Here is a 24,643-nt window from a genome sequence, read left to right on the forward strand (position 1 = left end):
CTCTCATTCCGAAGTCCACAGACTTCTATCTTTTTGTATGAAACTAATTTTCTGTGTCACTGAAAGATGGTTACTCACAATGACTATTGGTCCCTTGCTTTTTGTTCAACTTAAACCTGTGCTACAAGTGCTCCAATTATTGACAAGCAAAAACTGGCTAATGAAATTGACTATTGGCTCAGACAGCATGACTTTCAACATTGGCTGGCATCATAAACAGGTGTGGTGAGGAGTAAAGCTAAGAGTATCAAGAGACAGAAAGTTTGGGGTCAAATTTTATTCCTTGTTTTCATCTTTTGGTGATTAGTCTTAAATATAATATCAGACTGAACATTGTGGCAATTTTCTTACTTGCAGAGTGCGAGATATTAAAGTAAAGGTCAAAGTCGTTGTATCTTCCTGTGTTCCTAGAATTTTAGGTGAAAGATGCAAAATTTTTGTTTATGCATAAAAGCATTTGAACCGTCCTTGTAGATTACTATAACTTTTGCTATGTGTGAGGCACTATATTATGTGCCTGCATATTACATTTAGTTCTCCTTCCTTTCTCTAAGACATAGAGAATTTAAATGAATTATCCAAAGTTACGGCATAAAATTGTGGCAGAGCCAAAACTCAAATATGAGTTTGTCTGACTTAAAACCTCAGGCTCTTTCTACTAGAGCCAGCTGCCAACTATGTGAATGCAATAGTCTTAGGAACCCAAATGAGCATAAATCCTTCTTTTTTGCTCCTATTTTTCAGTAGTAGGCCAGTGATAGAAATAAACTTTGTTCTTTATGACCATGATCTTGAAGGAATTGGAATTAATACAAATGGAATTAAGTACTGAAATGTGTTCATTTGTATTGATTAATGTTCTGCCTATTTCCAGAAATATTTGAAGAAATGTTGCAAAAATCAAATATCCTGAAAGTCCTAATGAGCATAATCTCACTCTCTTATGAACTCTAATAGATATTTATAGAGTTCTAATATCTAATAGATATTTATAATAGACATTTATGCTTGTATGTCTCTGGGGAACTTGCCATTATATCTTGTGTTATTGTTTCTAGTGTTTGTCTAATTCCATCAAGATGACCCTGAAGGCAGATGCTCTTTGTATTAGGATTCTTTAGAGAAGCAGACCAATAGTTCTCTCTCTCTTACATTTGATTTCATGAAGTTCACTTCTAAGAAGCATGACTTCACTTAACAAATCATCTAGTGTTAGTTTGAGGTAGAGATGGCTGAAGTACTTCTGACTAGTCTTTTGGATGTTAAAACTTCATTCTACCATTGTGGATTACTAACTAGAGTACTCAGATGTTAACCAACTGCCCTTAGGATATAAATGAACACATATATCACATTTTATGTGAGCTATTTTAATAAAATGACAGACTACCTACAAATTACTTAAGTGTTTGGTCTTATTGAATATTATAAATTGAGTCTGTGAGGAAGAAATTGGCATGGGTGGATAGTTGATTGCAATACTTACAAATTCCTAAGTGTATTAAGTCATTCAGTCATATCTGACTCTTTGTGACCCCATGGACTGTAGCCTGACAGGCTGTAGCCTGTAGCCTGTAGCCTGTCCATAGGATTCTCCAGGCAAGAACACTGGAGTGGGTTGCCATTTCCTTCTCCTGGAGATCTTCCTGACCCAGGGATTGAACCCAGGTCTCCTGCATTCCCAGGGAAGCCCAGGTGGCTCAGATCATAAAGAATTTGCCTGAAGTGCGGGAGACCTGGGTCTGATCACTGGATCTGGAAGATCCCCTAGAGAAGGGATGGCTACTCACTCTAGTATTCTTGCCTGGAGACTTTCATGGACAGAGGAGCCTGGCAGCTATATAAACTCCTGAGGACACCTAGAATTCAGAATTCTTTTTCATTAACTGATGACTGCGAAGTCGCTTCAGTCGTGTCCGACTCTTTGCGACCCCGTGGACTGCAGCCCACCAGGCTCCTCCGTCCATGGGATTTTCCAGGCAAGAGTACTGGAGTCGGGTGCCATTGCCTTCTCCATTGTTATCTAATATCCCTAGCTGAGTAGCAAGTCCTATAATGTGTAATTGTTCCCAAACAGCTAAAGAGCAGAAAAAAGAATGATTCATTCTAGTCAATGACTTACTTTTTCTAAGGAAAAATAAATTATTTCATCCTTAATCCTATTAATATTTTGTCAGAGAAACAAATTTTAAATTTCAGAAAATAAATTCAGTTCTAAGCTGCCCTCATTTTCTTTTTTCTGCCTGTCTTGTTGGAGCCCTTCTCTCACCATTCAGCTTTCATCCTGACTCTCTGCCCCCAGTGCCTTTTGTTCTTTAGAAGATACTCATTAACATTTGCTAATGTATGCTAATGAGTATTAATTAGCATCTTCTGTGTGAACAAAGGCTGGTGCTAAGAAGGATGGGTAGAGATTGTATAGAGTTCAGTCATCCTTGCTTCATACTTCTTTATGCTCTGAGAACAGTCATCTTTCAGTTGTTTCATAGTTTTTTGTTTGTTTTGTTTTGTTTGTTTACCCATGAATCCGGACAACCCTTCTTCTTCATGACTGGGAATATTACAGAAATTTCATGGGTGACAGAAAGATTCCTTTTTGTTCTAAGCAATCCAAGGATATAGAAGCAACGTCGTCAAGGGTGTATAACACACTATTTTCATTGGGTTAATAGCCACAAAAACTCACACAGGAGAATGTATTTTCACTTTAGCACATTTATTTACAGCGGTTGCCCTTTGTCATGGTAATTGTAGTGTGAGAACACACACTCTGAATATATATTATGACAGCATAGTTAAATAAGAAATGTCCTTCCCCCAAAAATAATCTAAATGCAAAGAAGAAAGACACCACTTACTTTTTTGTAACTATAGAGAGCTCTAATGCCTTTGTAAATACCTATTTATTTCCTGGATATAATTAAAATAAAGTCAACCCTCCAAACCACATAGAATAAGAGTTGCTTTGTTCTTTCTGTAGACCATGGTGTCAGGAAATATTTGATTGCAGCTTTTTGCAAACACTCCTGTATATATTTTGCCATTTGAAGAACGATGATTCGTCATTTCATATTTGTACTTGACAGTTCAGGGGTGAGTGGTAGAATTTAGAATACCAGCTACCCATTTCACTCAGCCTGTTTAATTTTAATGTTATATACTATGGAAACAGAAGGAAAAAGTGCCAAAAAATTTGGTGTGCATCCTCTCTTATTTTATCTTTGTTTTGAGTGAATTTTCTATTTTTCTCTTTGTTTATCTCAGGGTTGTCTCTCTGGAACCTTGTGGTAAAATGTGTTTCTCCATAGACTTAATTCTCTTCCATTTGGCAAATACAATATTTTATATTGTGTTTTTAATAAAGCAGGCATCAGCAGCTATTTATTTTCTATTTCTTAAGGGCCACAGAGCCTTAAAAATAAATATAATTCAAAAGGAAAGACATTAGAGAATGACAGTTACTAGAGGCAGTGATATACATTTTTTTGCCTGCCCCCCTCCCTCCTTAGGTGAGTCTTAACAAAAACCAAAATTATTATTCTTTTTTTGTGATTTTGTAGCCACAAATGTAAAATAACTATTTAGTATCTCCAAGATATTATAATGTTTGAAAATATAACCAGTCTTTTGGCATTTATTATACAAATTTCCATTAGTGTATTGTTGAACGTATGCACCCCATGATTTTTTCAGTGGTTTTATAGAAGACCTTATGATTTTAAGGTTTTTAATGGTATTAAGGAAAGATGCTGGCACCTGGAGAAAGAATATCAGCCTAGGTCTGTCAAATTAAACCTTTTCCCAGGATACCTTACTGACAGTTGTGTAATGATCTCATTCTGTTATTACCACTTCAGAGGATTTTTTTAAATGTCTTATAGTTTACCAGTTCATTAACGTATTTGATTGATCTAATAGCTAAATAATTATTCTTTTTACTCTGTGGCTTCCAGAATATCATGCTCAAGTCCATGACATGAAGGATTTCAGGTTGTTATAAACAAATGTCCTGAATATCTTTTTGAGTGCATGTGTGCTAAGTTACTTAAATCGTGTCTGACTCTCTACAATCCTATGTTCTGTAGCCCACCAGGCTCCTGTGTCCATAGGATTCTTCTGGCAAGAATACTGGAGTGGGTTGCTGTGCCCTCATGCAGGGGATCTTCCCAACCCAGGGACTGAACCTGAGTCTTTTATGTCTCCTGCATTGGCAGGCGGGTTCTTTACCACTGGCACCACCTGGGAAGCCTGAATATTTTCTTATCCTGACCTAAAACTAGTAAAAATAAATGGAGCTGCTGAGTTAAACCGAATCAGATCTTATATCCTTGGTAGATGATATATGAGAAGAAGAAAGATCACATTCCATCATTTTTGTTCACTTTCATGGACAGTGGCTTCCATTCCCTACTTAACATCCACCAATGATAGTGTTTTGATAAATTAATGGAAGCCGAGTGCTGGGCCACTCTCTGTAGGGGAAATGATATCTCGATATGGTTTGGTGATTTCATCTAGTCAGATTAAACTCCTGAACTTCAACAGTTGCTACTTAACCTATTTTCCCTAGAGCCTCCTATCTCTTTTTCTTGCATCTCTACCCTCCCAGTTACCCAGGCCAAAATCCTTGGAATTATCCTTGATTCTTCTCTTCCTCTCACATCCCACATCATACCACATACTGATGACATGGGTTCTTCACTGAAGACTTGGAAATGTGCTTGTTATGGCATGGATTAATGTCTGTCTCAGGGCAGTTTAGTCTGAGCTAAAAGGTTAATTTTTTATATTTTAATGTATTTTTAAATTTTTTCTTAAATAATACAATTCTAATTGTATTAATGAGCAGTTTCTTACCATTTTGCAGGCGGACATGAAAGTGTGTGTATACGCCCAGTTTTGATAAAGGCAGTGCTTTTGTTTTAAATAGACCATTCAGATATGACCAAATTAATCCCTTATGATTATACAGTGGAAGTGAGAAATAGATTTAAGGGCCTAGATCTGATAGATAGAGTGCCTGATGAACTATGGAATGAGGTTCGTGACATTGTACAGGAGACAGGGATCAAGACCATTCCCATGGAAAAGAAATGCAAAAAAGCAAAATGGCTGTCTGGGGAGGTCTTACAAATAGCTGTGAAAAGAAGAGAAGCGAAAAGCAAAGGAGAAAATGAAAGATATAAGCATCTGAATGCAGAGTTCCAAAGAACAGCAAGAAGAGATAAGAAAGCCTTCCTCAGCAATCAATGCAAAGAAATAGAGGAAAACAACAGAATGGGAAAGACTAGAGATCTCTTCAAGAAAATCAGAGATACCAAAGGAACATCTCATGCAAAGATGGGCTCGATAAAGGACAGAAATGGTATGGACCTAATAGAAGCAGAAGATATTAAGAAGAGGTGGCAAGAATACACACAACTGTACAAAAAAGAGCTTCATGACCAAGATAATCACGATGGTGTGATCACTGACCTAGAGCCAGACATCCTGGAATGTGAAGTCAAGTGGGCCTTAGAAAGCATCACTATGAACAAAGCTAGTGGAGGTGATGGAATTCCAGTTGAGCTGTTCCAAATCCTGAAAGATGATGCTATGAAAGTGCTGCACTTAATATGACAGCAAATTTGGAAAACTCAGCAGTGGCCACAGGACTGGAAAAGGTCAGTTTTCATTCCAATCCCAAAGAAAGGCAATGCCAAAGAAGGCTCAAACTACCGCACAATTGCACTCATCTCACATGCTAGTAAAGTAATGCTCAAAATTCTTCAAGCCAGGCTTCAGCAATATGTGAACCGTGAACTTCCTGATGTTCAAGGTGGTTTTAGAAAAGGCAGAGGAACCAGAGATCAAATTGCCAACATCTGCTGGATCATGGAAAAAGAAAGAGAGTTCCAGAAAAACATTTATTTCTGCTTTATTGACTATGCCAAAGCCTTTGACTGTGTGGATCACAATAAACTGTGGAAAATTCTGAAAGAGATGGGAATACCAGACCACCTGACCTGCTTCTTGAGAAACCTATATGCAGGTCAGGAAACAACAGTTAGAACTGGACATGGAACAACAGACTGGTTCCAAATAGGAAAAGGAGTACGTCAAGGCTGTATATTGTCACCCTGCTTATTTAACTTATATGCAGAGTATATCATGAGAAATGCTGGACTGGAAGAAACACAAGCTGGAATCAAGATTGCCGGAAGAAATATCAATAACCTCAGATATGCAGATGACACCACCCTTATGGCAGAAAGTGAAGAGGAACTCAAAAGCCTCTTGATGAAAGTGAAAGTGGAGAGTGAAAAAGTTGGCTTAAAGCTCAACATTCAGAAAACGAAGATCATGGCATCTGGTCCCACCCCTTCATGGGAAATAGATGGAGGAACAGTGGAAACAGTGTCAGACTTTATTTTTCTGGGCTCCAAAATCACTGCAGACAGTGACTGCAGCCATGAAATTAAAAGACGCTTGCTCCTTGGAAGGAAAATTATGACTAACCTAGATAGCATATTCAAAAGCAGAGACATTACTTTGCCAACAATGGTTCATCTAGTCAGGGCTATGGTTTTTCCTGTGGTCATGTATGGATGTGAGAGTTGGACTGTGAAGAAGGCTGAGCACCGAAGAATTGATGCTTTTGAACTGTGGTGTTGGAGAAGACTCTTGAGAGTCCCTTGGACTGCAATGAGATCCAACCAGTCCATTGTGAAGGAGATCAGCCCTGGGATTTCTTTGGAAGGAATGATGCTAAAGCTGAAACTCCAGTACTTTGGCTACCTCATGCGAAGAGATGACTCATTGGAAGAGACTCTGATGCTGGGAGGGATTGGGGGCAAGAGGAGAAGGGGACGACAGAGGATGAGATGGCTGGATGGCATCACTGACTTGATGGACATGAGTCTGAGTGAACTCCGGGAGTTGGTGATGGACAGGGAGGCCTGGTGTGCTGTGATTCATGGAGTTGCAAAGAGTCGGACATGACCGAGCGACTGATCTGATTGTATGTAACTTTTTACATCATTTTTCATTTTTCCATTTTTAAAAGTTTATACTGCATTTACAGTTATTATGAAATATTAACTGTATTCCCTTGAAATGTACCCCATTTATATGGGAAGAACTGATGTTGACATTTGCTCATACACAAAGGAACCCTAAACAAATAACACTAGTACATTGCTAATATGGAGAAGGAAATGGCAATCCACTCCAGAACTCTTGCCTGGAAAATCCCATGGACGAAGGAGCCTGGAAGCCACTGTCCATGGGGTCACAAAGAGTCGGACCCGACAGAATGACTTCACTCACTTACATTGCTAATAAACATAACTAGCACATTGCTGGAATAACCCAAGTAAACTAGATAAGATATTCATACCTAAACTTGAATCTTACTGTTATAAAGTCGTTCTTTTGCATCAAATAGCTAGACTCCTTAAGTACTATCACTTTTCCTCTATAGTCTACAAACTCCTAGTCCAGAATGCTTTGCTCTATGCTGCTGCTGCTGCTGCTGCTGCTAAGTCACTTCAGTCATGTCCGACTCTGTGCGACCCCATAGATGGCAGTCCACCAGGCTCCCCCATTCTATAGACCCTTGTAAATGCACAATAAATGCTAACTGAATAAATGAATTTTCAGTTTCCAAAGGAATGAGCTGGTGCTACAATAATCCCTTCATGAGCTAAATGTGGGTCAGAGGAACAGGTGATATCATTCAGCTCTTTCAGCTACTTGGCCACTCTGATCCTGAAGAACCATACAATATTTTCAGTGCTATAGACTGAAAAAGAGAGCCTGGAACAATATTCACTTTTCTGAACGATTCCAGTGCCTCTAAAATGTGACATTTTGCTGTTGTTTCCTTTTACTATTTCTAATTACTGGGTCTATTTGCATGAAATGAGGATCTGGGTTGCCTAGGAGTTCATCTGCTCCTATTTCATATTCTACTCTTAAATAAGCATACTTCGGTGTAGTCTTGCTTGCTGCCTTCAACATTTAGACAGGACCCCCCACCCCCACCCCCAACTGTCCCACTCTCCTCCCATCACTCCCCAGGAGAAAGGTTATTTTTAAAGTACATAATCAATAGGCTTTGGGAAACATCCAGAACATGAGAAGGTCATATGATTGGGAGCAAGCTACCAGGGATTGCTGAGAGAAGGGATGGCAACAAGCCATGCCAAAAATTGTCTGAGGGGGGAAAGACAGTCTGTAACTCGCATTTAAATGTTCTGAGTTATTCTTTTGCACAGGGTTTTGTTTGGGAGGGGCTTCTTAGCTTGGTTCTTCAGCATTACTTTGAGTTTCAGGAGATGCAGATCAGCATTGACAGTAGCTTTTCAGACTAAATAGTGTTACATTAAAATCAAGCTTCCTCTGAGGCTCTTGATGGTCTTCAATCTCCTGGTCATGGTGCTGCTATTTAGTTCCTGATGCTGATGCTGCCTTTGCTGAGGGTTTGAATCAAGAATAAACCAATTATGGTCACAATACCTATAAAAACAATGGCTCCGTAGCTCCTGACTCAACTGCCAGACAAAAGAAACACTGCTAAACAAAGAATGCACCTACTGAGAACGTGTAGATGATCATGCACAGATGAGTATCGCTACTGGAGAGTCACCTCAAGAGGAACAAAGAGGCTATTTCTGCAATACTGTCCATTACATCACTCAGAAACCATAGCTCTTTTTTTCTTCTCTACTTGCAACCACAGCAGAGTTATCTCCCCTTATGCAGTTTTACTTAATGGCAATTTGTAACTATCCTTCCTGTACCTTAGAAGATGACCCATGACTCCAGCCCTGCATTTTCTCTCTTCTTAGCAGAGGAAATTGATTTGTCACTCATCTCCTTGGCTTGGGACATTTCATTTTGTTGTTTTTGTTTAATAGGATTGTAATCCTTCCTAAAGATTTGCTTGTATCTCTATTTATTTAGTATTTTCCTCCATTTCATTATTTAACTTTAATCATGTCTAGTGAGTTGATTATTAAAAATCAGTTTAGTATTTTGTGTGATTTTTTGCTTTGAGTATGCATGGTGCAAAAGAGGCTGTGTGTCAGCCTTTGCTATTTGTCCTCAGCTGTTCCTATATTATGCCACTGATCAGACCTTGGTCTAAGGCTAATCTTATATCATTAAGTTGCCTTTCTAAGTGAATTCCTCTTTGACTGAAGAAATTTGGTGGTAGCATTAATTGCAAGTAAAGACCATGACTTATTGTTGAATATAAAATATCTTCTGAGAAGTGTCTGTTGTCACCATTGTGAACTCTCAGTAGTGACATAAAGACTTTTGTCCCCTGCAGATCCAGTTACAGCCAGTGACAAAGGCATATGTCCACTCTGAATAAAAGAACACTTATTTTCCTATTCCATGGCTGACATTGAGTGATAACATTTTTGCATATCGTAAAAATTTTTATGCATATGCTGTTTAAAGGCAAAAAGTGCTTTTACAACAATCTTCTTTGTGAATAGAATTTAAACTCTGTATGTGCTGCCTTTTCAATATGCCTGTCAAGCTCTGAATAATAACCTTTGACAGTGCTGAGCAGAAACAAAACCAGAGGTTGTTTCCTCTGTTCACAGCAGCATTGTTTATTATCTTTGCTGTTTTGGACTTAGGCTCATCCACCTTAAATAAAATATGTAAATTCATATTTTAAATGAGTTACTAAACTGTGCTTTAAGCAAATAGTCTGCTCTGATTTTTGCCATGGCAAGTCACAGATCTTTGTCTCTGGCTGATTCAACCTGTGATGAACAGATAGTAGTTGACAAGGGGAAAAATCTGCCAATTAATATATTTTCTGATATTATTGTACCATTAAAATTTTATAAAACTTGTATATGCCTTTATAAAAATGGAGCTAATCTGAAAACAAGACCCTAAGGATGAGGGGAGGAATAAACAGAAAAAACATTCTTTGTTTTGAAAGAACTATTAAATCACCTATCTCCACATTGTCAAGGTAAATCATATATGGAAAAATTTAGGCTGCATATAATATGTATAGAAATAATTAAAATAGGAAATATCAACTTTTAAGCATTTTTGAAACGTTCTTTTACACTGGATAGCTGGTTAGAATGAAATATTCTCTATCTTAATAAGTTAATTTGGTTATAATAACCAAATGGTTTGTGCATGTGGATACAGCTTTGCTAACAACTTTCTTTATCATACAATGAAATGACCCAACAAACCCTAAGTTGACTTACTGCAAAATAGAATTTATTTTGGTTGAAGTTATTTTGAATTGAACTGACAGGCTTATGACTGACATGCTTTGCAAATTGTCGAAGGTGATGAAGCAGAGAAGTCCTTGCACAACACTCTATAAGATGCTATAGCTGTATATCTTTAATAAACAATGTTCATTTTGACAAGTTTATTGAAAAAATATATTAACTGCACAGAAAACTTTACAATGAAAGTAACAACAGTAAAAACCAGTTATTAACAATTGTGCTGTCATTTAAAGAATTGCTATATTTTTTTCTTTCCTCGACAGTGCAAATCCAAGTGGAGGAGAAAGAAGATGATACTGAGGAAAGTTCAAGTAAGTGGGGATGGACCCAGTTGGGATATGTTTCCTGGGGAATTTCAGTGAATTTAGGGGATTTGTCCTCTTATCTTGTGGGAATATGCGACCCTATGCACACACAGGAGCACATGTGGATGACTTTCAGTGGTCTTACAAGAGCGATCAAGTCCATCAGATAGACTCTTCACTTGAGAGTCCATTCAATTGGCAAAACACACATTCCACCTAATTTATAAATTGCTCATCATTAGCAAAGGAGAAAAGGAAAGGTATAAACATCTGAATGCAGAGTTCCAAAGAATAGCAAGAAGAGATAAGAAAGCCTTCTTCAGCGATCAATGCAAAGAAATAGAGGAAAACAACAGAATGGGAAAGACTAGAGATCTCTTCAAGAAAATCAGAGATACCAAAGGAACATTTCATGCAAAGATGTGCTCGATAAAGGACAGAAATGGTATGGACCTAACAGAAGCAGAAGATATGAAGAAGAGGTGGCAAGAATACACACAACTGTACAAAAAAGATCTTCACGACCCAGATAATCACAATGGTGTGATCACTGACTTAGAGCCAGACATCCTGGAATGTGAAGTCAAGTGGGCCTTAGAAAGCATCACTACAAACAAAGCTAGTGGAGGTGATGGAATTCCAGTTGAGCTACTCCAAATCCTGAAAGATGATGCTGTGAAAGTGCTGCACTCAATATGCCAGCAAATTTGGAAAACTCAGCAGTGGCCACAGGACTGGAAAAGGTCAGTTTTCATTCCAATCCCAAAGAAAGGCAATGCCAAAGAAGGCTCAAACTACCACACAATTGCACTCATCTCACACGCTAGTAGGATAATGCTCAAAATTCTCCAAGTCAGGCTTCAGCAATATGTGAACCGTGAACTTCCAGATGTTCAAGCTGGTTTTAGAAAAGGCAGAGGAACCAGAGATCAAATTACCAACATCCGCTGGATCATGGAAAAAGAAAGAGAGTTCCAGAAAAACATTTCTGCTTTATTGACTATGCCAAAGCCTTTGACTGTGTGGATCACAATAAACTGTGGAAAATTCTGAAAGAGATGGGAATACCAGACCACCTGACCTGCCTCTTGAGAAACCTATATGCAGGTCAGGAAACAACAGTTAGAAGTGGACATGGAACAACAGACTGGTTCCAGAGTTTGTCAAGGCTGTATATTGTCACCCTGCTTATTTAACTTATATGCAGAGTACATCATGAGAAACGCTGGGCTGGAAGAAACACAAGCTGGAATCAAGATTGCTGGGAAAAATATCAATAACCTCATATATGCAGATGACACCACTCTTATGGCAGAAAGTGAAGAACTAAAGAGCCTCTTGATGAAAGTGAAAGGTGAGAGTAAAAAAGTTGGCTTAAAGCTCAACATTCAGAAAATGAAGATCATGGCATCCGGTTCCAACACTTCATGGGAAATAGATGGGGAAACAGTGGAAACAGTGTCAGACTTTATTTTTCTGGGCTCCAAAATCACTGCAGATGGTGACTGCAGCCATGAAATTAAAAGACGCTTACTCCTTGGAAGGAAAGTTATGACCAATGCAGATAGCATATTCAAAAGCAGAGACATTACTTTGCCAACAAAGGTTTGTCTAGTCAAGGCTATGGTTTTTCCTGTGGTCATGTATGGATGTGAGAGTTGGACTGTGAAGAAGGCTGAGCACCGAAGAATTGATGCTTTTGAACTGTGGTGTTGGAGAAGACTCTTGAGAGTCCCTTGGACTGCAATGAAAGCCAACCAGTCCATTGTGAAGGAGATCAGCCCTGGGATTTCTTTGGAAGGAATGATGCTAAAGCTGAAACTCCAGTACTTTGGCCACCTCATGCGAAGAGTTGACTCATTGGAAAAGACTCTGATGCTGGGAGGGATTGGGGGCAAGAGGAGAAGGGGACGACAGAGGATGAGATGGCTGGATGGCATCACTGACTCGATGGACGTGAGTCTGAGTGAACTCCGGGAGTTGGTGATGGACAGGGAGGCCTGGCGTGCTGAGGTTCATGGGGTTGCAAAGAGTCGGACATGACTGAGCGACTGATCTGGTCTGATCTGAAGTGGATGGTGGTCCAGAAAATTTTGCTTTTTTATTTCTTTACTATTTTCTTTGTTAAAATGTTTTCCCTTAGGCTGAATCTATTACAATATAACAGATTGGCCTTTTTGACTAAAGTGATCAGGTTGTTGAATAAAAATGAATAACTGTTCTTTTGAATTCATGAATATTTTGTCTAAATTGCCCTGTTGTTTTTACTTTGAATAGGTTCAGCTCAAGAGCCTGAATTGTGACCCATTCCTAGGCATACAAACCACTCATGGACAAGAACAGAGAAAGATTATTTTATGAGCTAAAGTTTTGAGTTGATCAAAACTGAAAGTGCAGCATTTCAAGGAGAGTTCAATTAGAGAATACATCAACACCATCAGTTAAAAACCTGAGCCCAATATGACAGCCAGTGAATGTTCATGGTGACCGTTGTTTTCATTAATTTGGTACATTCTGCATGTAAACAGCCCAGAGTCTCACACAGATCCTACAGGCTCTGACTTGACTACTATAGGGGAATAAAAGTAATTTTTCCTTTACCCTTCTGAGTTTCTTAACTGATACTCCTATGGTCTAAGACAGTTTAACAAGAAAACCAAACCAAAACAGAAGTTTATTAACACATACACCTCATGTATACATGGATGATACCCAGAAAAAAACTGAGTAATTGTGTGAGGTGGCTTAAAATTTAGACTTAAATGCCATCTAAATAGGGAAAAGTGAGGGGTATGTAGGTCTCTTGGGACAGAATAAGTTTTAAGAGGATAGATAGGAGGTATGATAGTTTATGATACAATATGTCTGTATGTGGTGTTGACCTATAGTCTCCTCTATAGAACACTTCTATAGTGTTCCTTGGGGATGAAATCCCTGGGGAGGGGATTTATGACAATTGAGTTCCTTTAGGAAGCTCTGTTTTCAGGCAGACAAGAGGAATTCAGAGAAAATCTCTTTCTGCATTTGCTGTTTTTCAAGTGCCACATCTCAAAATAGTCAATACACTGAGGTGGCATATTTTGGGGTGTTATATTCTGAATGTCTTTCTGAGGTGGTATATTCTGCTACCTTTCAAAACTAAATTGAGCCCATTCCAAAAGGTAATGTTTATGTAAATCCACATTTAGTAGGCAATTGTAAAAACACTTCTTTTTTTAAGAATTTGAATATTTGGAAACTAGTGAAAACACTAAAGATAGCCTTTTTGTCCTAAGTGCTAAAAGATAAATATAATGATATACTTTTCATCCATGGTAAAACTCTGCAAGTTTAATATCTTAGCTTTAATGTAAAATATACTAAAATGCAGAATACCAAGTGGCTTCTTGAATTTTTGAGTTATTTGAGGGTGAAATTGTTTCTCAGTTCCTATGAGGCCCTTGTTCTTTCTATGATTAGTGACTAAAATGAACAATAAAGGCTGGGTAGATTTTCAAAATGCCAGAGTGGGGTTTGAATCATGCAACATCTGCCACAGTATTTAATAAATTTTTGGTCTTGATGACAAGAGTACAGTTTTCAAAACCTAATTAGAAAAGATATTCTCCTGTTTCTCTGTGCTAGTCAAACTTTAGTAATATTGGTAATGTTTAGATCTTATTTAGATTTGGAATATCAATTAAAGTTTAATAAGTAATGTTAAAAAGAACAAAATTTATAAAAAAATAAAATGACACACACTATGTAAAAATGAACATATTTAACTAATAAATGAGGAATCTGGTGAGCTATTTATAGCAGTTACCAATTCAAAGGAAAATTCAAAGAACAGATTCATTTATAGATCAGGAATATTGAACTGATTGTGTAAGTGAAGACATGACTGTTTTGTGGGGGTTTTTTTTCTTTCCTTTCTTTTTTGGTGGTGGAAAGTTGTCTGCACTGAGTTTACTTGCTTGTCTACGGACAAGAACTATTTTCCATTGCTATCTAGTGATCTACAATTTACAAAGTTACAAGATAGCTTCCATAGAATTAGCATCAGACAACATAAAAGGGTATGGTACAGACATTTCATAGTTTTCCATTAAAGCACAATTTTTTTCCCTATAGTAGCTTCTATTTAAAAAGATAGTGATAATTACGAGTAATATTTGTTTTTTAATAATAATTAACTCTAAATATCAGAAGTTAAAAAGCAAAAGTGAAGGTGAAGTAGGATTGTCTGTCATAAACAGTGAAGGAAGGAACTGAATTCTCCTCCTACTCTTTACTGGAAAGCTTCCAAAGAAGTTATGGACATGTGAGGCATTAATTGTCAGTTGGTGAATAAAATAAAATAATATTATTTCTCTCAATCTCGTATTAAATTTATTAGTTATCTATTTCTAATCAAAAAGATAGAATGATCAAGCAAAGTTATTTACTATCAATTTCATCTAAGGAAGAGAAAGAAATTTAGGAAAAATAAGTATTTGAAGTTAAGAATGAAAATGATTTTACATAAAATAGATAAGCAACAAGGATTTACCAGGTAACACAGGGAGCTGTATTTAATATCTTGTAAAAACCTATAATGGGAAATAATCTACAATATATATATATTATATATATATATATATATATATAAAACTGAACCAGTTGCAGTACACCCAAACAAGTAATACAATATTGTAAATCAACTATGTTTCAAGTTTTTTTAAAAAGTTAAAAAGAAAAGAATGAGAATGATTTGAATTAGAAAGGTATTTGAATTATGTCAAGGCATAAATTAATTTCTTCAAAATTATTTTAATTTATAGCATTTCCTTGCATTCTTATCATTTGTTCTAAGATAGAAGTAATATTAACACATAGTGATTAAACACTCAACCCTTATGTATTGAATTGATAATCTACAATTTGAATTATGTCAAGGTATAAATTAATTTCTTCAAAATTATTCTAGTTTATAGCATTTCCTTGCATTCTTATCATTTGTTCTAAGATAGAAGTAATATTAGCACATAGTGATTAAACACTCCACCCTTATGTATTGAGTTGATAATCTACAAACTTGGTCTGAGAGGTCATGGTATGATATTAAACTCCCAAGTCATGTAGTTATGCAAGTAAATGAAGGCTGGAATTCTAAGCATATTAGAATTGGGGGATTGATACTCACTTATTTGAGTAGCTAAACCACAAGAATGAGAATGTAGATAAGTGTATTTAAGTGGCAGACTATGAAATATATATGGCATGGTGCATTTTATCTTGATATGACAAATGTCTAGATTATGGTTTCAGAGGTGTGACAATGATAATTAAAAAGTAAGAATACATTTGGTATCAGGAAAGCACTTTTCTGAAACTACTCACTGAAGCATTAACTGCTGTGTTTAGGCGAAGAGGAAGAGGAGGAAAACAAACTACCTCGAAGACAGAGCTTGAGACCAAAGAGGAAACGGACCAGAGATGTTATCAATGAAGATGATCCAGAACCTGAACCAGAGGATGAAGAAACAAGGAAGGCCAGAGAGAAAGAGAGAAGGAGGAGGTTAAAGAGAGGAGCGTAAGTTAGTTCTGATCTATAATTGACATTCTTTTTCATTCAAAAGTGCCTGATGTGGAAAGATCACTCTTTAGGCACTCCCTAGCCTTAAAATTGGTAATTAAAACTACTTTCAGAAAAACAAGCTTAGTCTGATGCCACCATTTTATTCCACTTAGTTAAATGTATTTTAATATTAAAATAGAATTTTTAAATGAATATATATTGAGAATGGACTTATGAGAGATTTCCTTATGAGAGATCTAAATTGTCATGGGTCATTAACATATTATAGTTAATTTAAATATTTTAAAGTTATTCCGTTAGTTAAATGCATCGTTAATGAAGTTAAATGAAAAACTTATAAACATGATCCCAAATCACGTATCTTACAGAGCAGGAGTTGGAAAACTATGGTTAATTTCAACCTAAGAGCCAAGAATGGTTCTTATCATTTTAATAAAACTGTAATTTAAAAAAAAAAAAAACACAAAGAGGAATATGGGACAGAGCTGTATGTAGCTCCCAAAGTCTAAAGTATTAACTATCTGTCCCTACAGAGGATTAGATTGTCCTTTCCTTTTTAATATAACTCTATGACTTTCACTTCTAGCAGGCCAATGATTTTCTGATTGCTACCTTTGTCTAGAGTAATATATTAAATGCTGTTTAGGGAAAAAATTCAAGAAAGTAATTTTCTGGTTTTTGCTTCCTGGAAAATGGCAGATGGCAGGAAGGTGGAAAAACTGTGTATGTGAAACTCATTTACTAATAGGAAACCTAGGCCACTTGGACAGGATTCAAGAGAATAACTCCTCTGCCACCCCTAGGTGGGGCATGGGAATCACCATGAGGTGATAGGCTCTGTCCTCTGAAACAGTCCTAGAACTTTAAATGCTGAGAAACTTTCCAAGATTTCCTCCCAAGATGACACCTTGTGGTATTCAATAACTAACTATTATTTGTGAATATTTTATCAACAGAGAAGTTTAGCATTAGTTGATGATGGTTCCTTTTATTTATTTATTTTTTGATTGTCATTTTCCTGTATTTATTGTTTATCTTTTTTTTTTTCATTTTTTTAGCTTCCTTTTTTTTTTAAATTTTATTTTATTTTTAAACTTCACATAATTGTATTAGTTTTGCCAAATATCAAAATGAATCCACCACAGGTATACATGTGTTCCCCATCCTGAACCCTCCTCCCTCCTCCCTCCCCATACCATCCCTCTGATGGTTCCTTTTATAATGAGTAACCCCACCCATTTCTTCATTGTATTTTTGTTGACTTAAGGTTTTAAATCTCTCTCTTACTCTTCTTTATCCTTCTCTTCCTTTTTCTCCCTCTCCCCAATCTCCTCTTCTTTCTTCTATCCTTGAATACTAAGACATCACCTGCTTTCTGTTTTACTCTGATATTTTTTATGTCTATCTTCAAGTATTTTTATGTTTCATTCTTTTCAAAAACAAAACACCCTTTTAAGTTTCATGTCTTATTATGATTGTTATTTCTATTATTAGGTAGTAATATTTCCTACTAGCAAAGGTGATGCTTTCTGACCATGGTATTTCATTGAGGAAACATCACCAATAGACATATAAATGATATAGATTGTGTTCCAGAATTTACCTTTTCCTCTCCACCTGTGCTTCAGAGATGTCGCTTTTAAAAGATGACTCAGATGGGAATTCCTTTGCTTTCTTGGTCTGCTCAAGGGCCTCCTGTCAAGGCTCAACCTCTAGAAATAGGACCATGTGAATCAACTGGGTCTTGGCCCCTGTTACCTGGGGCAATCTTGTCCCTGTGACAGGGTCTGTCCTTAGCTGGTCCCACTCTCATCCTGATTCTGAGAAGCCAGAAGCACCCGTCTCCCATCCTCCCTTCTCCTCTGCAGAACCAGTCTTGACTAAAATGAATTTTCTCTCCATAGGTTTTGTAAATTATATTATTATCGCCATAATTTTTACAACTATTTTAAATAATATAAATTACTTATGATGATTGACAGTTCTGATCACTATTTCAGGGTCCATATTCCATTGTTCACTTTGAAGATAAGCCCTTCTGTTTTTAAGAAAATGTATTAGCAAATATGTTTTGAGAAAGATTAGTAGGCAAATCATGGCACATTTATTTAGGTTAACTAATTCATGATCTTCTTTTATTTAAATTTTCATGTAAAACACCTTAGGGAATTTTTCTTGCACTGAAAAAACATTTGAAAACAACTAAATCCAAGGTTGTAATGTTAACTGTCTTTGGAGATGGTTAACAAAAACTGCCTTGTTTGGCATTTTGAAGTATTTCTAATAATATTATATGCTTTTCTTGACCCAGTTTTAAGTGAATAAGTAATACGTTTATAGCAGTGAGAAATTCAGCACATTATGCCTCCTTTTTTCCTAACAACTGTTGTTTAAATAAATCAAAACTAAGATAGAAAGCCATTCTTACACAAATTAGCCCTACATTTTAGAAGCAAAGCATGCCTGTGCTACACTTTTTTAATATGATTAGCACTTTCTTTGAGTGGTTCCTGGAAAAGCTGTTTCCCTGTAATGCAATGTTTAATCATGCATTATTATATTTAAATTATACAAAAAATGTAATATCTTAACTACCTGCATATTTGAAGGTAATTTAGCTGAGAACAACTATACATTGTAGCACAGCATGATCTTACTGGAGCAATCGACAATTAACAACACAAAGATTAAAAATATACCAGTCTGAGATCTTTTAGTGTAGGAATAAATATCTTTCCATAACTTGGAAGACATTGTTATATTTTATTTTAGTGTACTTGTTGGTAATCCTGTCATCCAGAAAAATTCTGTACATAAACATTTATTTAATAAATATTTATTCAGCTCCACTTCTGTCAAAGATAATTTGCTAATTTCTTTGGAAGATATGGATATGAATGTGAAATTGCCTCCATTCTCTACAAATTAATAACATAGTAAGGGAGAGGCCACTTAGACACAATTATTATGAAATAAGGCTGTATAAATGTGCCAGGGAAGTAAAAAGTGATTTAGAGTCTTAAAGAAAACTATCTCGTAAGGACAATCAGAAAAGGGTATTGAAGACATTTCATATGATTTTTGAAGGAGTCATAGAATCTGAATATGTTAAACATGTAAAGTACTGGGTTTAAGACAGCAGGAAACTACATAATTAGTATTTAGGAACGTAGAGAAATGTAGAGAAATAAGCTTTAATTACATGGTAAATCCAAACATGAAATAGATCATTCTTTCATTCTGTGTAAGTATTTTGTTATCCTTGTACAGCACCATAGGATTTTATATGTATGTGTATATATATATATATGTAATATATATATATAATATATATTGTAATATATATTATATATATAATATGTAATTATACATATTATATACATATAATATATAATGTATTATATAATATATAATACATATAATATATAATAAACATCAAATGTTTAAAATAGAAACAACTTAACGACATTCAGAGTTGTATCTTAGTATGAGTGCACTTCCATAGTTCACTTAAACCAGGATTACTATTCTAAGAAAAATATCTTAATTGGTTAAAAAAAAACCCAACCAAGCTATCAATGACAGATGTTATTTTACAGGGTTAATTAAATTTCTGTTTCAGTAACCATGACCTGATTAAAAACTCTGGTGGTGGTTTAGTTGCTAAGTCGTGTCCAACTCTTTGCGACCCCATGAATTGCAGCACGCCAGGCTTCCCTGTCCATCACCAGCTCCCAGAGTTCACCCAAACTCTTGTCCATCGAGTCGGTGATGCCATCCAGCCATCTCATCCTCTGTCGTCCCCTTCTCCTCCTGCCCCCAATCCCTCCCAGCATCAGAGTCTTCTCCAGTGAATCAGTTTTTTGCATGAGGTTGCCAAAGTACTGGAGTTTCAGCTTTAGCATCAATCCTTCCAAAGAACACCCAGGACTGATCTCCTTTAGGATGGACTGGTTGGGCCTCCTTGCAGTCCAAGGGACTCTCAAGAGTCTTCTCCAACACCGCAGTTCAAAAGCATCAATTCTTCAGTGCTCAGCCTTCTTTACAGTCCAACTCTCACATCCGTACATGACCACAGGAAAAACCATCGCCTTGACTAGCCGGACCTTTGTTGGCAAAGTAATGTCTCTGCTTTTGAATATGCTATCTAGGTTGGTCATAACTTTCCTTCCAAGGAGTAAGCGTCTTTTAATTTCATGGCTGCAATCACCATCTGCAGTGATTTTGGAGCCCCAAAAAATAAAGTCTGACACTGTTTCCACTGTTTCCCCATCTATTTGCCATGAAGTGTTGGAACCAGATGCCATGATCTTCATTTTTCTGAATGTTGAGCTTTAAGCCAAATTTTTAACTCTCCTCTTTCACTTTCATCAAGAGGCTTTTTAGTTCCTCTTCACTTTCTGCCATAAGGGTGGTGTCATCTGCATATCTGAGGTTATTGATATTTCTCCCAGCACTAACTGATTTAGTAGGTACAAATAATCACTAGGCTAATAATAAATAGGTTACTGGAAAGATGAAAACACTAAGCATCATGGTAATAGCAACTATAGGAAGCAAATAGCACACCATGGGCTGGAGGAACAATGGAAAGAGGTTGAAATTAAAACCTAAAAGCATAGAGGAGAGACCCGGGGAGCTGAAACTACTGCAGAGGGGGCGATGCTCAAGTGGTGCTGGTGTCTGCAGGGTGAGTGATGAAGCTGGTTCTGCTAATGTTGGAAAAACTGGCAAACCAGTCTCACCTGCAGCTATGGGAAGGCCCTGCAGCTCTTGGGGTGAAAAAGAATTGCTGAAGAGTAAGCATCCCACAAGAGGCAAACGGGAAGCTAAAGGAAAAACCAAGTCCCTTCTTAGTATACTCTATTGGCAGCCAATTATGATAGCAGAATATTGAGCCAACTGACAAACTAGAAATGTGTCCTACAGAGTCACAGCCACAGAATCACAATATTAAGTCTAAAAGGGTAAATTTGAAGTTAAGTGACCATGTTGTTGTTGTTCAGTCACTAAGTTATGTCTGACTCTTTGAGACCCCATGGACTGCGGCACGCCAGGCTTCCCTGTCCATCACCAACTCCCAGAGTTTGCTCAATTCATGTCCATTGTATCAGTGATGCTATCTAACTATCTCATCTCCTGTCACCCTTTTCTCCTTTTGCCTTCAGTGTTTCCCAGCATCAGGGTGTTTTCCAGTGAGTTTGGCTCTTCGCGTCAGGTGGCCAAAGTATTGGAGCTTCAGCTTCAGCATTAGTCCTTCCAGTGGATATTCAGGGTGGATTTCCTTTAGGATTGACTGGTTTGATCTCTTTGCAACAATAACTCATAACTGAAACAATCTCTTACCAAAAACATTGTTCTCTACAACAGGGCATCACATTCTTCAATTTATAAACTTTGTCGCTCATGTTTAGATTTTGTTTTCTTTGAGTTTTGGAACCTTTGATATTTTTTGCAATACTAGGAACACAGAAGAGAAAAGATCCATCTCATTTGCTCAGTGAGAAACTAAATTCCTTTGAAGCCCTCTTCAAAGGATTGACTTCTATCAAGTACACTTTGAGTTCAATTTTATCAATTGAAGTTTTGAGCTTAATTAACAGATTAAGTTACCTTAGAGGAATAGATTCCTTTTATTTTTTCCTATTTCTGTTTTTCTCTTTCTCTTGAGACAGGGCTAACAAATTTTTTAAGGGCACTTCAAAGACACTTTCACCTCTAATTTACTATCCTTGTTGAAAAATAAAGTTTTCAAATGAAATGTAGAATTGGAGGGGGAAGATGTACAGGGGAACAAAGAAGAGAAGAAAATATATTAATAGCTTTTTATTTCCATGGATTTTCTGAAAATTTGAGACTATGGACATAAAAAGGTTTCAGGACTTGAGAAAATAAATACTATTTTTTAAAGTTACAGTAATTCCAGAAACCCTGCATCAGCATTCAGCTGTAAGCTCTAAGGCTTATGGATCTCAGCATTCATTGTATACAACCAAGTTGTTATGCATTAATCAGCTGAGTATCTGATAGCATTCTTTAAGTTTGGAAGTCAAGCAAATCTTAACTTTACTAAAGAAGGTTTTTTTTTTTTTTTCTTTTTTTTTTAAGGGAAGAAGAAGAAGAAATAGATGCAGAGGAATTGGAAAGATTGAAGGCAGAGTTAGATGAGAAAAGACAAATGATCGCTACTGTCAAATGCAAGCCTTGGAAAATGGAGAAGAAAATTGAAGTTCTCAAGTATGATGCCACTTTTCATAATTAGAAACACTTTCCTTGCTACTGATTTCCAAAATTCTCTATTTCCTATACATTATAGATAATACTATATATAGTACATCATTTATATAAAGCACTCATTATATATAATGTTCATGGCCATATATACATAATTAATGTATCAAATGTTAACATATCATATATGTACATACACACACACACACACACACACACACACACACACATATATATATATCACTAGAGAGGCTGGGATAATGATTATAAAAGAAAACAGCCATAATTAAATTCATTTTTTGGAATCTTACAACCTCTGATCACCTTTAATTATTTGCTCCTTGAACTGAGAATTTCCTTAGTTTAATACATTCATTACTATCTCTCTGAAAAAGATACTACATTTGAACTTTACAAGTTTGTTGGATTGCACACTCTAGTTTCTCTGCAGGGTTCCAGCATCAAATGATATATTCATGTGACAGCTCTTATTAAAGCACAGGGAGGATACTAAGCCAACTGAACAGTAAATGGGATTCCAATTAAGGGTTATGCTAATAGCTATTCCCTGGTAACATGTCAGCAACCCAGTTTCACTCTTATGTTGAGTGTTGATGCACTCAGAGACACATAGATTTATAAACTCCTGATAAAAAAAGTCAAATGATTATCCCTTTCCTGGGACTGCAAGCAGATTTGCCTCTGAGGATCACACTTTATTTCCTTGCCATAGTGGTTGGGGAAGCGGGGCATGAATAAAAAGGACGTGTCTGTGATAACAACCGTGTTTGCATCTCACAGATGTGCTACTGATTGCATTTTCCCCACAGAATCATTTTTATAAACGGTGGTAAATTTCCAAAGCTATCCCTCCACAAGTCTATTTAAATAATAACATTAAATGTTTAGTGTATATATAATAATGTTAAAATTAGGGGAAAATGTTTCTGTCTCGGGTGATGAAAAAAGAACTGAAGCAGCTATCAGGGTAATTCACTACTAATCTTGGCTCTGCAAGAGGCTGTGCATTATTTAAGGAAATAGCTTAAATTTCTGGGACCTCAGTCACCCTGTATCCAAAATAAAACAAGATATTCCAGCTTTACCCTATGGGAAAGGTAACCTAGGTATACCTAGGTGGGAACCTAGGTATCATTTCTAACAGTATTGTTTTGTGGAGTTCCAAAGAGTGGTCTTCCCAGAAAATTTCTGGAACACCACACAGCTGTAGGCTGGGAACTCCCTATGTTTGTGCAGGTACACCAGTCATAAATGAGGTCAAAGACAAGTAGCATTTCTGGTTCTATGAAGCTATTAATGTATATACATGTGCCTGTCCGTGTGTGAGTGTATGTGTGTTAAAATAGTTTTCATTCAATGAAGTGATAGTGATGCTAAATAATAGGTTTAAAAAATATCCTTACTTAGCAAAATAGATGCTTGGCAACCTTATGTTGGTTCCCAAAATATGTCTTAAAATATTGCTGACCATGAAATCCCCAAACCTGAAACCACAGGTAACTGTATGTGAAAAGTTGTAAAATTATATAGTAATAATATTTTGAACTTTCAAAGCATGGTGTGAAATTGAGTAAAAATGCCAGGAAATATATCCTCCCTTTCCATCTGCATGGAGGTGTAGAAATAGCCCTTGCTCTTCCTTGTCTGCATTTTCCATACAGAGCAGTGGAGAAGGGATGGGCGTCAGGCTTGAGTTTGAATCTCAGATCTCCCATTTAAAGGCTGTGCAAATTTGAATGAACTGTGTAGTCCTCAGGTTTCATATGAAATTTTACTATTTTACAGGGTTACTGGACTCATAAAGTACGTTATTTCATATGAAACACTAATCAGTGTGCCAGAATATTGCACAAAGCTGGGAAACACAACTTGTAATTATCATTGTATCTCAGGACAGACTCAGTGTTGCCTGATTTCCTGCAGTATAACAGGAGCGATGGGGAGGGTATAGGGCTTGGCAGGAATGGGTGGGAGCAGACTTAGCCATAGGCAACCCCAGGAGCCTTGGGGGATGGTGGCATATCGGTATAGCAGTCTGGACAGTCTGGCAGGATGGACAACTGATTTTGATGCTCCAAGAAAGAAAAGAGGGTATCTTTACAGTTCAGCAGAATCTATTGTCAGCCACTTCTACATTTTTCAAAATGTACCCACAAAGTCATCTTGTAGCAGATTCTGGATCCTGGGGCCTTAGACTGGAGTCCAGGGATTTAGCCATTTTTAGACACAGGGAGAGATAAAGATTGGGATGGAAGGAAGGGCAA

General features: G+C 36.8%; 1 protein-coding gene across 1 annotated transcript in view; it reads left to right on the plus strand.

Moving 5' to 3' along the window:
- The first annotated feature begins 3,054 nt into the window (after nt 1–3,054).
- TMC1 (transmembrane channel like 1) overlaps nt 3,055–24,643 on the plus strand; it is a 114,184-nt gene continuing 92,595 nt past the window's right edge. The window contains exons 1-5 of the mRNA XM_027550203.1: nt 3,055–3,093; nt 8,259–8,337; nt 10,526–10,573; nt 15,953–16,121; nt 22,236–22,364. Of these exons, the coding sequence (XP_027406004.1) occupies nt 3,055–3,093; nt 8,259–8,337; nt 10,526–10,573; nt 15,953–16,121; nt 22,236–22,364 (464 nt within the window). The remainder of the gene's footprint in view (nt 3,094–8,258; nt 8,338–10,525; nt 10,574–15,952; nt 16,122–22,235; nt 22,365–24,643) is intronic.

This window comes from Bos indicus x Bos taurus, chromosome 8 (assembly GCF_003369695.1).
Source record: "Bos indicus x Bos taurus breed Angus x Brahman F1 hybrid chromosome 8, Bos_hybrid_MaternalHap_v2.0, whole genome shotgun sequence".
NCBI lineage: Eukaryota > Metazoa > Chordata > Mammalia > Artiodactyla > Bovidae > Bos > Bos indicus x Bos taurus.